The sequence below is a fragment of the Phocoena phocoena genome, chromosome 6 (genome assembly GCF_963924675.1).
Source record: "Phocoena phocoena chromosome 6, mPhoPho1.1, whole genome shotgun sequence".
Lineage (NCBI taxonomy): Eukaryota > Metazoa > Chordata > Mammalia > Artiodactyla > Phocoenidae > Phocoena > Phocoena phocoena.
Window position 1 is genome coordinate 11,067,329 of NC_089224.1, and position 17,741 is coordinate 11,085,069.

The following is a 17,741-nucleotide window of genomic DNA, read 5'->3' on the forward strand; positions in this document are numbered from 1 at the left end:
CAGATGCCCCATGAGGCGGAGCTTCTCGTAGCCCCCAGTAGGGGTGTCTTCCTGATTGAAGTGTTGGGTGGGCTGGTGAGGAAGATCCAGAGACCCTAGTTGTTGCGCCTCTCCTCCCCCACTCAGGGCAACTCCAGGGGGCCCCAGGAGTATCAAATATTCCATCCAACTCCCAGACACTTGCTGAGACCTCCTGGGACTCGACATCACTGGCAAAGGAGTTCAAGGGTTACCTGATGGGGGCGCCGATGTCTCCCAAAGCAGCAAAGCTATATAACTTCACCTTCAAGGGTCTGGTCACTAGAGGTTTATTCTCTTTTCAGAGTGAGTTGCCTTAAATATCTCAGTCTTTTCAGTTTAAAGTTCTACGGATACAACTACTGTTGAAAACCAATAGTCAAACATGGATTTTTGTCATATTTAAACCAATGTGTAGTGAATTCGCTGTTGTGATGGATTTGAAAATAAATTAGAATGGCCACCGCCCTTTAGAATCTTGGGATTTACCTGGGGAGACAAAGCGTAAGCAAAATTACATGTTATTTTTGGTTTTTTGCTTTGTATTTACAATTTCTGCAGTCTACCCCTCCCACCTCCACCCTTGTACTTTGCGTGCATTTTTTTTCAGGCTGACGCTCTAAGTGAATAAAAGCAGGTGCCACAGGAAATGGCAGAAACTGAAGATTGTGTGGGTCAGGAGCCACATCCAGGTAACATCCCTACAATATCACCTGATGATCTGGGTCAGTGGGGGTAGTGCTAGCATCTGAGACGTGGCTGGGCATGAAAACTGAAGGAACTGCAACTTTGGGGACCCCTTGGTTGAGGTTAGCCCTGAAGGCGTGGGGCGTTCTGCTGGGAAGATCTGCGGCAGGTGCTGGCAACGGTCTGGATCAACGTAGAGCCTGTATTGAGAGCAGTTGTCAAAAGCGACACCTTGTGGCAACAAGAAGCAACAGCAGCAGAGACTAAGGTAGACTTCTTTGGATTGCTCCTACTCACCGCTCTGCTCTTCCTTCGAATAAATCAGTGTACAATGCTGGAAAAGGCGAGGGAGTGCTTGAGCAACTACAGGGACGAATGAATGTGGCCAGTTCACACCAATTCATTCCGGTTACAGTTTAATGTAAAACCACTACCCTTAAGTGGTTTAAATCCCAGATGAAGTACTTTTTCCTTTCCATGTGGTTTTTCATTTTAGAAATTGAAGGAAAAGTTTAAAACCTTGCTGTTTTATCTGACTTCTCAGCGTTTGCTTTAGTTGAGAAATAAGCTTCCAAACTTTGATCAGATTAATTGCCAGTCTTTACAAAATTGAAATAAAGGCCAGGATACATGGGCTGTACTGAGACTCTTTGGTACACGTGGCTAAGATACCGAGCAAACGTTGTTTACACAAAAGAGTTCCCGAGTTACAGAGTCAAGATCAAGGCCCTCCATCCTTTTACTTTCTTTCCACAGGCAGGGTGGAAACAGACTGGAATTCCAAGACACTGTTTATAACATGTACTAAATTGTTTTTCAGCTGGCCGCTGGCCGCTGGCCACTGGCCGCTGGCCTAGGGGCCCAAGTTGCATGTTGGTTTTTTTTTTTTTAATGGTTAAAAATTATTTGCTTTATTTTGTTAAAACTTATTGGCAGATTTTCTAGAATTTCACTTGATAGCTTCAGTCATGACATATTTATAACTCTAAATGCTTTTCTTTTCCACACTCTGAGATCATGGATAAAATAGAAGAATAAGTTACAAACATCTTCCACAATATTAAACCATAGTGTATAATAATTTAAAGTATTAAGACTGTAATTGTGTGTCAAAAAACATTGGACTTGTAGTTTACATCCTTGGCTTTTTGTTCTTGCTGTGTCATTTGCTAGCTCTGTGCCCGTTATAACAAGTCACCTGATCTCTCTGGAACTCTACATCTCAATTCATACATATTTTACATTGTTTTCCAATGTAAAATCCTGTGATTCTGACACCCCCCTACTATCAATATCTAGGTTCAAAAGTTTAACCTACAGTGTATTCCCTTACTTAAGCTAAATTATTAAAGTTAGCTATTGATATCTGCATATTATAATCAAATAATCTGGGGACTTTGGAAAAGCTTATCTGGCTCCACTTTTTTTTTAACTTTTTATTTTATATTGGAGTATAGCTGATTAACAATGTTGTGTTAGTTGCTGGCTTTTGCCACCCTGGGTCCCTGAGCGAAACTCCCTCTCTGTGGTTCTTGAAGGAATATGAACCCTGTGTCATGTTCCGTTTGGAGGCCTCACGCCCTTTTATGAGCTTAGAGAGTATGACTCTTGGGGTCACCTGTTTTTCCAGGTCACCTCATGGCCGTTTCCTAAGGCCCACGCCAGCCCCAGGGGCACTGGGTTAGAACCATTTCCAACAATCTTGACTCCAAAGACCCCCACCTACTGCCCCTTTCTAACCAGGTGAATCCTGCCAGGGGAGTGTTTTCTAAAACTCACCCAAACACACAGTTTTGGTTACACCCTTTCCTGAGGTTTATGGACCCTTCCAGTTCTTCACTTCATAACTGATGGAAGCCACTAAAGTGAATAAAGCTCTGCAGAACTACAAAGATTTGCTTCTTGGCAATTTTTTTTTTCTCACCCATGTAAGGAAGTGGCTGCTAATGTCTTTCAGTGAGGAAGCGGGAGGAAAGCCCCCCAATTTAACCTCTGAAGGATGTCCACTGGGAGGGCACCCTCCAAAACTCTTGTATTACTTATATGGATATTTTTGTCAGCCGACTCATTTTACAGATGAAGAAACTGAGGCTCCGGGAGAAGAAGAGATTTGCCGTGGTCACGTGGCCTGTTCTTTCCTCTGATTCTGCTCCCAATAAATTTCCCTGTTTGAAAAGATCTCCCAGGGGCCTTTCTCCACCCCACGCTGAGCCGTCTTGGGATTCTCTTTACACTCTCTCGGCACTTGGTGAAGGATATCGAGCCATTTTGTCTTCTCAGGATTCCCAAACAGGAACTTTTCATGTCATTTCAACTTATTTTCTGGGGAGATATGTTGGACTCTGCGTTTTGGAACTAGATGCAGAGTCCTGGGACTCTGGGAATTAGGAATGGCCCAACAGGGCTGCTTCTGAAATGAACTCCCGGACATCCAGGGCTGGCAGGGGTCCTCCTAGACTCTTTGGGTTTGTGTATCGATAGAGGTCAGGCAAACACAGTGACCCCTGAACAACGCAGGGGTTAGAGCGCCCACCCTGCTTCGAAGTCAAAAATCTGCATATAGTTTAAAGGTCAACCGTATACTATGCCCCCAAGACCTATAATTTTATATAACCTCTGTTTATCTCTAGTTGATGATGATTTCTTTAAAGAACCAATGAAAAAAAGAAGACGGTCAGATCGAGACCAGCGGTTCCGAGCGTTTCCCTCTGTGGAACAAAGCACCCTTAAGGAATGTGAGTGTCATGAAAGGGCTCTGCCACTTGTTTTAATGTGGCTCTGTTCTTTTCCAAATGTGTTAACAGGCTCAGAGGAAGAGAAGGTTACATTGAGAAGCAGGATGGGACATCTCCGAATGATCCCGATCCAAAAAAGGAGGCCTCCTAGTCTCTGCAGAGATAATGTAATATGACAGCTTATCTCTCAGAATCTGGATAGGAGGCTTGTTACAAAAATAATCTCTTCTTGATTAGAACTGTGAATGAAAAATGGTTGTTTTGGTTCTTTCATGGGTATTTATATGATGTCCTTGCATTTTTTTTTCTTTTTATGACCACAGGAGAGAAGAATCTAGAAGGGCTACAGCCCATGGTGAAGCCTATGTGACTTCCGTTACACTGAGCCTCAGAGCAGGCTGGCTTCATGGGATGCCCTCATTATCAATGATTGCTGTCCCACAAGCTATTATCTCTGTCAGATAACTTGTTCTCTTGTTTAATTGTCTTTTCATTTCTTTTTCTTTTTTTTTATTTTTTTTACTTTCTCTGTAATATTGAGCAGATTACTCTTGTGGAGACCAAGTACTTGATCCCTGCCAGGTACATCCCGGCTAATACATCTCTGTTGATTCCAGATGAAAAACTGGAGTCACGGACCAGAAGGGTTTTGAGCAACACTTACCAGAAACTCATTCAGTCTGTGTTCCTGGATGACAGCATCCCTAATGGTGTCAAGTACCTCATGTGAGTCTGACATCAGCTACCATCAGATCTTACTTGGATGTCTTTCCTTAGGTGGTGGTAGATGCTTTTCTCCAACAATGAAAGGGAATTTTCAATTAAAAACAGAGCAAAGAAAGCCAACGAGTTCTGTAGCTACGGGCCATTATTGTTATTTCCGATAGTTACCATTCATTGAGCTGTCACTGCTGCTAGGTGATCTGCTAGATACTTTATATATATCAAATTTCGTTTAAGTGTCCCAATACCCCTATAAAGTAGGAGCCGTTATTATCAACCCCATTTTGGAGAAATTGAGGCTCTGAGAGGCCAAGACATTGACCAAGGTCATACGGTTGGTAAGTGAAAGGGCCTGGAATCCAGCCCAGGCTGTGGGACTCTGAGCCTGTGCCCTCAATGGCCTGTGCCCAGCTGACTAGAAGGACTTGAGTGGTGTCAAGGCCGCATCTCCCACCCAGTACGACTCTTCATGTTGCTCCTAATAACACTTCACCTTTGCATAAACTTTATTTCTAAGATCAAGACGATGCCATTTCCATGAACACAAACAAGGAGGCCTCACACCTATATAGACATTGTAGAGTTTGTGTAGGATTATCATTACCAAGTATTTGTGCATATTCTCGTTTGATCCTCATGACAATTCTGTATAGTAAACAGGGATGAATATTCCCCTTTGACCAGGGAGAGAACAGAGATTCAGAAAGACGCGGTGACTTGCCCAGGATTAGAACTCAGTTGTTTTTTGTTTTTGTTTTTGTTTTTGGTACGCGGGCCTCTCACTGCCGTGGCCTCTCCCGTTGCGGAGCACAGGCTCCGGATGCTCAGGCCCAGCGGCCGTGGCTCACGGGCCCAGCCGCTCCGCGGCACGTGGGATCCTCCCGGACCGGGGCACGAACCCGCGTCCCCTGCGTCGGCAGGCGGACTCCCAACCACTGTGCCACCAGAGGAGCCCCTAGAACTCAGTTGTTTTGTGTTCTGTTCTGATGATCTCCCTACTATGCTTCGATGACTGTGACAATGAGCATTTTTAAATCGATCTAGAAATAGGCTTCTTGCCTTGATTGAAAAACCATCACTGGACCCAATCTACATCGGATTATTTGGAAGCACTGGGGCTGGGAAGAGCTCCCTGATCAATGCCATCATCCAGCAAGCCATGTTTCTGCCAGTGTCTGGAGAAAGTATATGTACATCATGTATCGTTCAAGTGAGCTCAGGCTGCTGTGAGTGGTATGAAGCTAAAATCCACTTGCTCTCCAACCAGGTAAGTGTTGCCTCCCTCCCTCCCTCCCTGTCACCCTCCCTCTCTTCCTCCTTTCCTTCCTCCTTCCTTCTCTTTCATCCTTCTTCCTTTTCTTTCCTTCCCGCCCCCTCTCAGAGACTAACATTATGTTCCTTGTAAATATAGCTCACGTCTTCGTTAAACGAAAAGAACACAGTACAGAATGAGAAAGTCCAACAGAACAAGATGGGGGTTCTAGTGGGTCCTGTCTCAGCTCTTTATGGGACTTTGGGCAGGACGTTTCCCTCTTTGGGTTCCTGTCTCCTCATGGACAAAACCAGGGAGTTGGATTAGATGATCCCTGACGGGATTAGGTGATTTTAGATTTCCTGGGTATGCAGCCCCCTGCCCTCCACAGGGACGATGGATTTCTCTCTTTGTCAGTGTCTTCTGTATCTGTGTCCTGGGGGACTTTGGCCCCCACTCTGCCTTGGCAGGAGTGGAAGCAGGAGCTGAAGAACTTGACGAAACTCCTGCACAGGCCTGAGCAGCTGGGCAGAGAAGAAGAGGATGCCTGGGACAGGGACGATGCAGTGGAGGAAGCCATTTGGAAGCTACAAATGGTTTATGGAAACGGGGTGGAAAGGAAGAGCTATGAGGAGTTACTAAGGGCAAAGCCCAAAGGAAAGATCCCCACCTCCAGAGTCATCACCCTCAAGGCGGAAGAGGTGGGTTCAGGACGTCTTTATCTTTTCATGAGTCTCAAGGATAACAGTTGAATCCCTTTAGGGGATTTGCGCAAGGCACAGTGTTCTTTTTGGAAATAAGTTGATACCCAAATCAGAAGTATCCATGAGAAAGTGGTTTTTCATTATTTATGGCTGTCAAATGGGAATTTTTAGTGTCTGAATGGGGAGTTTTTGTTCACAGGAAAGACTATTTACAGTTACTTGAAGATTAATTAAGGATGCTTTTGGTGGCAAATAATTTAAAAAATAAGCCCGATTTTTAATGGCTTAAACAAACAGGGATTTATTCATTTTCTCACATAAGGAGTCTGGGGGCAGTTGGGTCTGTGGGTTGGTTCAGTGGCTCAACCATGGCCGCATCCCTCTGGTTCCCCTGACCGTCCACATCTGTTGCCTCATTGTAACAAAATTGCTACTGAAGTGCTGGACTTCACAGCTAGCTTCACAGGGGGAAGACATGGATAAAAAGGTGGCACCAACCACATCTCCTCTTTCACTGGGAAGTAAAAGCTTTGCTAGAAACACACCCAACAAATTTCCATGTAGACTTTCCTGTTCAGGACTGAGTCACATGGCCTCTCTGAAGGAGAGTCTAGAAAAAAACAAGAAGCAGACTTGCCAAGATTGGCTGAGACCAGTCTCAACCCACTGCCTTCCCCAATAAACACACAGTCAGGATGCTGCTGGTGCAGGCGAAGGGCAGGATGGATGCAGGATGTGCACCTAGTAGAACAATGCCCTCTTCATTTTTATGATCAATATTCATTTTATTTAAATTAAAATTCGATTTTAAATGAAACCAGAATACACGGGCAACTAATCTGTAACTTGTTAATGTCGTACATTTAAAAACCTAGTGTTTCTTGCATCTGAAAATTCACCTTTAATATATTGTTATTCAATTTGTAAATCTGGCAATTTTTGTATGAAACAAGAACAATTACTTACACCTGTTTCTAAAATTGAACGTTCAATTATCTCCTAAGTTTACCATAGAAAAGCCTCCTTTCAAAGTTAATGCTACTTACATAATTAATCAACATTTCTTTTTATAGTTCAAATTTAATATATTTGATTCTCTCAAAAAAATTGAAATACTTGACCAGGCATACTTAGAAGTCAAATGAATTAAACCTTTCAAGGCACTTAGCTCTTATATATCTAGAAAATGGAACAAATGTAGTAGCCATTTCTTATATTTAAATGGCTATTATAGTTAAAACGCATTATGCTCCTAATATCTAAAACACAGACCGAGCACGTCCAAAGAAGCGTAATGATGATAAAACTGGCTACTTTATCTGAATACACACAACTTACACCACGGTATCAATATAATATTCATTTCTTCACTACTCTGTATTTAGAAATATCCCTTCCCGGTGTTACGAATTTACCCATGGAAACAAGAGGAACAGAATTAACATCTCCATGAATGAGGGTACAAATTCAGAGTTTGGGTCAGGGATTGTAGGCTGGGGTGAGGGAATCTGAGTTTCCCTCCCGGCATGACTCGCCTCCACCAGTTTATTGAGTGGAGCCCTCTTCTTACAGAAAGCCCATGCTTTTTCTTTTATGTTGCTCTTTTTGTATCTCCTTTATATTTTCATCAAAATATCTTAAAGAACTTTTATCATTTCCTCTCTCACAGTTTCTTGTGATTCGATTAGAATTGATGAAACCTCTTACTCCCTACCCTGCAATTAAATCAGATTGCAACAAATCCTCTGACTTAATCTCAACTCTCTTAAGAATTTACTTTCTTTCAGGACCATTCTGTAGATATTTATTAACAATGACTACCGTGCATCCCAAATCTTCTCTCCCCTGAAGTATCCCATAGAGATTCGCTGCCATACATAGTAGCTGGCATGAAGATGTCATTGTACCAAGATATGTTTCGTGAAAAACAACAGGCTGAGAGCGATCCCCCATCTCACCCACCATCATGAAAACATCCTGGAAACACCTATATGTCAATCTATTTTTTTGGTACTTGGAAGATAAATTTTTAAAATCTTTTTGAAGATCAACTTCAATTTTCCATCTGGAAAATACGGTCACCATCTCACTATCCATTTTCCACGGTCAGGGCTTTCTGGTAATGAACATGCTCACATTAACCATGTGGGAAGAATCCTCTCTCTCAAATTTAGAATATTGCATATGACTTCCATTAATTTTAGAACTGGAATGGAATTTAGAAGATACACTCATTATCCAGTGAAGCCTGTTCTAACTGACTTTGTTTTCTGTATCTGTCAGTCAAGGAACTTGAACTTCCTGATCTCCAGCGTCCTTTCTGGTTCTGAGTCTAGACCCTTCCAGGCTGGATCTGAGGCCTCCTGGTGCCTGTTGCCCAGGTGCTGCTTTTCACGGTTCTCGGTGGACCTTCGGTGAAACTGAGTCACAGCCCATTCAGGGTAGATGTGCTGGGAGAATGTCTGGTGTGTGTGACCTGTCACCTGTCCCTCTTCCTCAGGCAGGAGAGCTGTCTCTCAAGCTGGACCCCTACATCCGGACTCAGAGGAGAGGTTGGGATGGAGGATCAGCTGAGACACAAATCTGGCCCTTGATCAAACTGGTGGAAGTGACTCTTCCCAAATCGGAGCTGATTCCAGAAGGCGTTGTGCTGGTGGACATTCCAGGCACAGGCGACTTCAACAGCAAGAGGGACGAGATGTGGAGAAAGGTGATTCTCTCTCATATGGCTTTGTTCCCTCTCTCCTCAACTCCAGCACCCTTTCTAAAGCAGCAAAGAATGCTCTGCTTTCCGCTTACAGGATTTTATGAGCTCATCGGAGTTAAATTCTTCCACGTTCTAAGCCTCAGGGCAATGGCAGGATATGGTTGGCCAGAGAGATTGGGGAGGGAGGAATCGTGAGCATGTGACAGATGAAAAGGGCCAGCAATAAAGTCGTCCAAGAGTGAGCAGAGGAAACAAGGACAGAGCAGGAGAGGGAGGCCCAGATTTGGGTACAAAGCAGAGAAGCCAATAGCCACGCACCAAGGAACCGGGAGGCTGCTCCCATGTTTGGCTGTAGGGAAGAGAAACTCACTAAAGCAAATCCCAAGTCAAGAAGGGTTCATCAGAAGGCTATCAAAGGATCTCACAAGACACAGCCAGGCCCCAGGACCACCTATCAGGCTGGAAGCTGCTATTTTCTCGCTCATCCTCTGCCTGGTCTCTTGCGACCCTGTTTCTCTTTGTGCGTCTGTCAGCTGAGTCCTGCTTCTCCCTTAGCCATTAGCGCCCATGTTGTGGAACAGGACCGCCTTGGCTGCGTCTCTGAATGACACTGCTGTTCCTGTACCTATCACTGTCTGACTATAGTCTCTATGTCTTTTAGTTCAGATTCCTCAGAAGGAAAATCTGATCAACTACCACCCAGCTAAGGATCAACTCTCTCTGGATTAAGTATCCATCCCTAGTGTAGTCAGCTGTGCCTGAAGGGGGTCACTGAGATGAAAGTAGGTAGGAGTTCAATTCCCAGCAAATGGAGCATAAGCCGATCGGGCCCCTCACCCCACCCCCAGATGTGTCTGCAGCCAGAGAGTTAAACACTAGGGCAGTCTGAGCTGTACCTAGTGATTAGAGGCTGGAGGATTTTAAAGAATTTATCTCTTTGTTAATTTGCTTTCTGTTCATCAAACACATACAATATGTAAGACTATGTACTAAGCACTGAGGATGCAAAGATTATAGCTAATAATAATGAGAGCTGAGCTAATTTTATAGCTCATAACCCATGCAAGAAGGCTCAAGAGCCTCTCTGCTGTCAACCTCTACTATATCCTACACGATAAACAACACAAAATGAAGAGTGAATGAACAGGTACAGAACATGACCTTTTATGTTAAGAAGCGTGTGCGTGTGTAATGTTTGCAAATGCACGGCAAAAGTCAGATCCTGCCTTCCGGTAAGATACATACCCAACTGTTAAGAGCAGCCTCTGTGTTTCCTACCGCTCTTTACTACAGACACCTCTGTATTGTTTGTATATTTTGCCTGAACATGTATTATCTTTAAAACTAAAAAGACGAAAACAAAATAAAACAATGTGATTGAGAAGCAGAGCCTTCCCTCAAGGGGCTTAGAGTCTACTAGGAGAAATGAAACACGCAGATGACGAAATACGTAGCAGAAAATGATGTACGAGAAGCACGAGGAGCTATGAGCTCTCAAAAGTCGAAATCACCTCCAACCAGAGAGCTCATTCCTTCAACAAATAGCCACTGAGCATCTCCTCAATTTTATGATAGGCTCTGGACAGACGGAGACAAAGTCCTTGCCCTTGGAAGGCTCGTAGTCCAGAAGGGAATGAAATACACTAATGAACAAACCCCATTACTTAAAAATGAGAGCACAAGGTGATGACTTCCTTTGGGAGGTGGGTGAGGCTTCAGAGTGGATACAGATGCTCAGCCTCCACCAGGTAGAGGAGGCAGGTGGGAGTGGGACCCTGAGCACCGTTTGCAGCATTTGTGGAGCCCAGAGGGCTGAGGGCGTGGGGGAAGGATGGAGAGAGGCGCAGAAGCCAAGCCTGGGAAAGGTGGGGTGGGCTTTAATACCATGCTTCCTGGGGAAGTTCGAAGGACAGGAGGGACTCGGGTGAGTGATAGAGAAAGAAAGGGCGTCTTAGAAGGAGCTCAGGAGCGCAGGGTGGGAGGGAACACGGGGCACAGGACCAGAGCCAGAAGGGACTGGGAAGGAGGGCCAGTGTCTGTGAGTCACGATCAGTGCAGTGGCTGCCGAAAAACTCACTGCGGGCCCACTGCTTCTCTGTTATAGGTAGACTTTAAATTCAGCAGATTTGCGCTAAATGAATGACTGTGGGCCGGGGGAGCTTTGTGACTGTGGTTTCCAATAAAGATCAGGATAACAGCTTACAGATACTCAGCCTATGCCCTGATTTTACAGATAAGGAAATGGAGGCTCAGAGATGGGAAGTCATTTGCCCAAGACCACACATCTACTGAGTGGCAGAATTTGAACCAGAGAGCAGGTTCCTGTCTTCCCAGCTGAGACTCTGTCTCTCACCCCCCAGCACATCCCCTAACAGTTCTTTAAGGAGGAGGCAGTCCCAGCATCCTTCACCCTTGGTGGTCTGCTCAGGCCTGGCCGGGATAGCCTTTGTTTCTGCAGGGTTTCAGCTCTGGGAGTGGAATCGCCAACCTCCTCTAGTTCCAGGCCAGTCCCAGGGAGCGACAGCCTGAGGAGGTGGCCGGCCTCGCTCACAGGATGGAGCCGTGGCTGCTGCCAGTTCAGGTACACTGGGCAGCTTATCAAAGGCCACTCAGAACAGAGGAGCTGTGAGGAGGTGGGGCTGAAGCGAAGTGATGGCCCCCAGGCTGCTCTGCTTGGTTGCAGCTCCCCTCCGTGCTTGTGGTTTTGTGATATCCTCTCATGAGAAGTTACTAGAGACTCCCCTCCTTCCAGGGAGAGCAGAACACGATGCCTCGCCCCCACCTCCCCAGCTGCCCAGCAGTACCTTCCCTACACTAAAACCATTAAGAGCTCAGGCGTCCCCGTGCTGCCTGAGTCACCTGACCTCTTGGAGGCCCATTCTCATTGTGGGAAGGGAGGAGGGCGGCGATGGCAGGGGGCCATCCTACCCACTCCCAAATCCAGTGGCTCTTGTCTTATAGATCGGCTTTTTTCCGGTGTTTTCTGTGACTCTAATTTTACCAAATCCTGGCAGTCGGGAGCTTTGTGTAGGGCCTGAGATTTAACCACTGCAACCTTTATGATTGCAGTTCTCTTCTCTTTTAATAAACATTTATTAAGCACCTGTAGTTTACCAGGACCAGGGGAATATAAAAGTGAAAGAGGTCCTGCCCTAGAGGAGGAGTTTCATCTTCCACAGCCTGATGGAATGATCTGAAGCATCCCTAAATTGGTTATAATTTGGGAAGTGGGAGGGAGCGATTGGTTTTATTTTCCTGCCCGAATGTGAGTCCATCCATGTAGGGGAGGAAGTTCAGGACCCATAGTTGGGTGGCCTTAAGCTGATCCTTTGCCTCTTGGGGCCTGTTATGTACCCCCTCAAGTCAAAACGGTTAAAAATGTCTCCAGACATTGCCAAGCGTCGTCTGGGGTATAGAACCTCCACTAGTTAAGGACCATTAGTATAAAGCAAATAATGATTTCATTAGCAACTCGCAAACTTGTCACAGCTTTTTGTACAAAGTGCTGTTTTGAGGAACCATAAACAAACTCAGTCCTGGTGATGGACCAGCTTTTCACTTATATGGTGAGATGAGTGAAACAATGCAGTCAGAGAAATGTCACAAGGCAACACGCTATTGCTTGTCACATGAAAGTTGCATATTAGCTAAAGCAATACATATGTGATCAACGAGTAGGTTGCAATTTCAGGTTCATTGGCCTTTGCAACTTGAATCACGCGGTTTCTGGCTCCCTGCTGCCACCTGGTGGTAGTATGCTGAATATGCAGGGGCAGCCAGACATCAAAATGATGCCCTGTGGTGACAGCTTTGGGGTAGATCATGACCAGGACTAGCTCTGGAAGAACAATAATCTTCCCTAGAGGACAGCTGAGGTAAATCAAGCCCGTGATGGATCTGGAACTGGAGGTCTGATTTCTTGAATTCTATCAATGACTACTGCCACAAACATCTCTGAAGCCTCTACTGTGGGCCAAGTACTGTGCTTGAGGTGATGTGGATTCCAAGCTGAAAGATGCAGCCCCTTCCCACCCAGTACCTCACAGTCTGGGTGAAGAGTGGGAGAGGGGTATAGAGTGCCGACCGTGTACAGTAGTTCTGCCTGAGAAGTACTGTGGCAGGTAAGTCCAGGTGCTGTGGGACACAGAGGTAGAGGTGGCCAACCTAGCCTCAGGTGGCCCTTGGCAGTCTCAGATGGCAAATGGACGTCAAGCAGAGGTCATGGCAAGGGCAAAGGCCCCAAGAGATAGATGAGCAATTTACATCCCAGGAAGTGTAAGAAGCTCCTATGGTTGGTGCCTAAAAGAATGTGGTGGGGAGGGATGAGAGGTAGGGTTGGAGAGAGAGTCGGGGCAGGGCATCGAGGACAGACATGGTACATTAAGGAAGCACATGCTCTACAACCGAGGCACCATTTATGCTCTTAAACATGCTGTGGTCGTGTTTCACAGACCATTGATAAATGCTCAGTGATCTGGCTGATCAGTGACATCGAAAGAGTTTCTGGAGGGAGAGCCCATGAAGACCTTCTGAACGAGAGCATCAAAGCCTGCCAAAGGGGGTTCTGCAGGGACATGGCCCTGGTGGTCACCAAGACCGACAAGCTCCACTTGCCGGAATATCTAAGGTACGGTGCTGGGCTTACAGGGATGCGGGCTTTCCTCCATGGGTCCTGACTGCTGTAATTACGGTAACAACAGAGCTTTGACTCATGGGCATTTTGGACTCAGGGAAGTGACCACTGGGGCTAAAAGAGAAGTCTGGGTGATTTCCTGGGACATCAGGACCCTTGGGTAGGTTGTCTTGGGAATCTTCCAGAGCAGCTGCTTAATGCCCGTGCTCTACACAGCTCCAGGGGTGCCACTCAGGTGTCTGAGATGCAAAGAGCAGCTCCTGGCATTTTACAGAGTGGTGGACCTGCCCATCCCCCCAGATATGGGAAGTGTAGACGGCCCACAGCTGTTGGGCACTTCCTATAACACCGTCTGGCCCGGTACCGCTTTGAAGTGTCAAGATTCTGTTTCAGATTTGTCTCCTCCTGAGATTTTAAACCCATACGGAGCAAGGTTCTCAAAGGTTCAGAACTTGGCCCAAAGTAAAAGCATTCTTAGAGTCATACTCTAACAAAACATAATGAAGGGTAAGAATTTTAGAGCTTACTAGATGTTAATATATGTTGATTTCCATGCACATGTCTGCTCCCCCTGTAACTAGGTGGACTGGAACTTATCTTCCATGTTGGGGCACTCTGAAAGTGAAAGGGGTTGTAATTAATCTTTACAGAGGATCGCAGGTGTACACTGGTCTGTTCCGGGGACATAGGACATACGGTCATGGGCTCTACCCTTGCCAGTATTTCTCTGCTCTAACAAAAGCTTCTCCACCTGCCCCCTCTGCCGTATCCTCCCCACTTGAGTCTACTGTCTCCAGGAGCTACCTAAGCAGAGAAAAATTCCTCAGTGAAGAAACAGACTAAGACTTTTCCCCCAACTTCTTGCTTTCATGGTCTAAGTTGGAATTTCAGCTCCATTATTTTTTTCCCTGCAATTCCATTCACCCCACTCCCTACCACAGAATAGTATCTCAAGTGCTCCCTTTCCAATGCCAGCTCTAAAACTGAACATAATACAGTTGAATTTATGAAATGTTTATTGAACACCCTGGTAGGGGCAGCAGATTCAGAGAGGCACCGTTCTTAGTCACTGAGGTCACTGTCTTAAAAGAGGATGAAAGGTTATATGAGAGGGACAAGTAAAGTACCATGGGACCCCGGAGAGTGAGGGCTACGTTTTGACTGGGCCAGGTGGTGAGGTCACAGAAAATTCCACTGATGACAATATATTGAGAAATTAAGATACTTTTTTCAAATGGACACTGGAGGTGGGTCAGAGCATTTGGACTGAAGAAAGAGCTTAGGAAGAGGCATAAAGGCATGACAGTATATGCTGCTTTCAGGGAAAGTCAAGACTGCTGTGACACATCACGAGATAAATAATTGTTACATTTCTCATTTCAGGAACAGAAAAGTGGGAAGTGTAAGTATGGACTAGTTTTTTTTTTTTTCTTTCTTTTCTAAAGCTCAATTGAGATATAATTGATAGACAAAAAGTTACACACATTTAATGTAAACATCTTGATGAGTTTGGACTTGTTATTCTTAAATAATACTTTTTATGACTAGTAATATATGATTCGAACACATGCACATTTGTCTGGGCCAGAGGAAGAGCTGCCCGCAAGATGTGCATCTCATCCCTTTGTCACTCTTGATAACCCTAGACTCTTTGCCATGCTTTTATTTCTTTTCACAATCCAGCAAGCTATTCAAAGTCAGCGGGAGGCTGTTTTAGAAAGAAATGAAACGATAAAGATACAAAGGAATAAAGTTCTCAAGGAAAAACTAAAGGTAAGTTAACAGATTCTCCTATGCATTTTTCTGCTTTTCAACCACTCAGATTTTGAGAAACACCTATTTGGTCTTGTGCGGTAGCAAGGGCAGAGGCTTTGGAGTAGACAACTTAGTCCTGCTGATGAATTACTTTGTGACCTTAGGCAAATCACCGTACCTCTCTGAGCTTCCATCTTCTCATCTGTAAAATGGGGGAATAATAATATCTACTGCCTGTGATTGTTGGAAGGATTGAATGAGCATATGGTCTACTGAGAATTATGTGCAGATAAGATCAGGGATCACAGTGCAGGTTGAAGTGTGCTTGGCTAGAGGGATGCAGCAGGGCTGGGGGAACACAGAGGAAGGATGCCCCAGTCACACGGGCCGTCGGGGGAGGCGGTGTTGAGGAGAAGTTCAGGGAAAACTTCTCAGCCTCTTCAGCAGAATTTTAAAGAACCAATAGTCTTGAGTGAGGTGAAGAAGTCAGACAAAATGTGTTTGATACAGAAGGAAGAACATGGTTGAAGAAAACTGCCACGCTTCGTGAATTATAGGCAAGTAGTTTTGAATAGCTCAGCAAGGGGCATAGGCAGGAGTGTTGGGAGAAAAGCCCTGAGCTCTATTTTTCAAGCTTGAGTAATTGTTCTGTGGGAATCTTGCTGTTTCTTAAATTATTTTTATTATGCTGTCACTAAAACAGGTACAAACATAAAACTCCTTCCTGTAATAGTCTTATGCAACTATAAAACTGAAACCAACTTGAAGATGAAATATAAACAAAACAACTTAAATGTTATATCACAGTTAGTATAATGTGATAGAAGGGATGGTTTTGCTGAGACTAAACCTTCAGTGTTGGATTTAACAGTAAAAACACATGGCCTGAGGTCCAGTTCTATGTTTAATTGCTTTCTGTATTTTGACTTCAATTATATTGATGCAGAAAATGTCTGGCGTACAATGTGGAATTGGAAATTTCAGGGCTTTTGTTTCTAATTCAGAATAATCAGACTTCATACTCAAGCCAAAGTCTTCTACCGAGCAATTCTTGAATGTTGATTTTAATGAGGAAATAACTCAGTAAAGCTGTTCTTATTCTCTTTAATTGTTCTTCTTGGCATTAAAGAAATATGCATTTTATGAGGACCTAATTATATTGTTTCTGGAAGCAGAAACATGAAATACCTCAATACACAATTTACAATTATATTTATTGCTAAAAAATGTGGCAAATTGGTATGTACAAGATAGGGTCTGGGCAACAATACATCAGCTTGCAGGGTGACTGTGGTTTTGATTCTTATGGCACAAGTTCTTTTAGGTCTGCACACCTACACCTCTGATGGCTAGGTAACGCCTTCATTCTCCAACCACTTCTTTTCAGTTTGAATTATTGTGAGACCTTTATTTGTACTGCAGACCTTCATTTGGAGCAAATTTAATTTTTATCATAGAAAATATGAGTCAGAAGTTGATTATAGGGTAGCCACTCATAGAGATGTCTCTGCTTACTTTTTTAATTATAAAAAAGAAAATTAAGAAAAATATTGTAAGAAAAATTTCAGGCTCCTGGGACTACACTTATTGATTTCAATTTGGAAATATTATGCATCTTAGAAAGGTGATTTTCTCAGGAATATGGAGAATGAATGGTGGGGAGAGGGGCTGGTGAAGATTGGATGTAGAAAGACCAGCTGGGAGGCTTTTTCTGTAATCTAGGTGGTGTTAAAAAGAAAAAAAAAGAAGTGATAGGGCTTCCCTGATGGCGCAGTGGTTAAGAATCCATCTGCCAATGCAGGGGACATGGGTCAGAGCCCTCCGGGAAGATCCCACATGCTGCGGAACAACTAAGCCTGTGCACTATAACTACTGAGCCTGTGCTCTAGAGCCCGTGAGCCACAACTACTGAGCCTGCGTGCCACAACTACTGAAGCCCACATGCCTAGAGCCCGTGCTCCACAACAAGAGAAGCCACCGCGATGAGAAGGCCACACACCGCAACGAAGAGTAGCCCCCGCTCACCGCAACTAGAGAAAGCCGGCGCACAGCAACAAAGACCCAATGTAGCCAAAAAAAAAGTGATAAGAGCCTGAACTAGGCAGTAACCATAGAAATAGAGTAGAGGAGATGCATTCAAGAACGAATAGGGGGTTCAGATCCATAGGTCTGGATGACTAATTGTATGTGGCAGGTAAAAGAAAGCTGGGTTTTGATGTTCTCAGGCACGTCTTTTTTTTTTTTTCAGGCATGTCTTTTGAGGTGATTATTATACAGCATTTTGCCTTTGCTTTAGCAAATCTGTAAAGAAAACCTATGCTACTGTTCCAGTGCCTCTCTCCGTCACTCGCACATGACTACCGCACTCATACTTCTGACACCATACGTGTGGGAGTTTTCTTCGCACCAAGCAGTTCTCTCTGACACCAGCTGGGCACCTTACAATTTAACTCAGTTTGACATGGTCTACCTGGAGATAGTGTCAGATCCCACAGGTTAAGGATTTAGTCCCACAAGACTGCCTCCC

The 17,741-nt window shown here is 44.7% G+C and overlaps 1 protein-coding gene across 1 annotated transcript in view; it reads left to right on the forward strand.

Moving 5' to 3' along the window:
• Window positions 1–667: 667 nt before the first annotated feature.
• Window positions 668–17,741, forward strand: part of NUGGC (nuclear GTPase, germinal center associated) — a 39,848-nt gene continuing 22,774 nt past the window's right edge. The window contains exons 1-9 of the mRNA XM_065879677.1: window positions 668–710; window positions 3,336–3,440; window positions 4,058–4,166; window positions 5,208–5,430; window positions 5,886–6,116; window positions 8,620–8,829; window positions 13,278–13,453; window positions 14,843–14,861; window positions 15,143–15,232. Of these exons, the coding sequence (XP_065735749.1) occupies window positions 668–710; window positions 3,336–3,440; window positions 4,058–4,166; window positions 5,208–5,430; window positions 5,886–6,116; window positions 8,620–8,829; window positions 13,278–13,453; window positions 14,843–14,861; window positions 15,143–15,232 (1,206 nt within the window). The remainder of the gene's footprint in view (window positions 711–3,335; window positions 3,441–4,057; window positions 4,167–5,207; window positions 5,431–5,885; window positions 6,117–8,619; window positions 8,830–13,277; window positions 13,454–14,842; window positions 14,862–15,142; window positions 15,233–17,741) is intronic.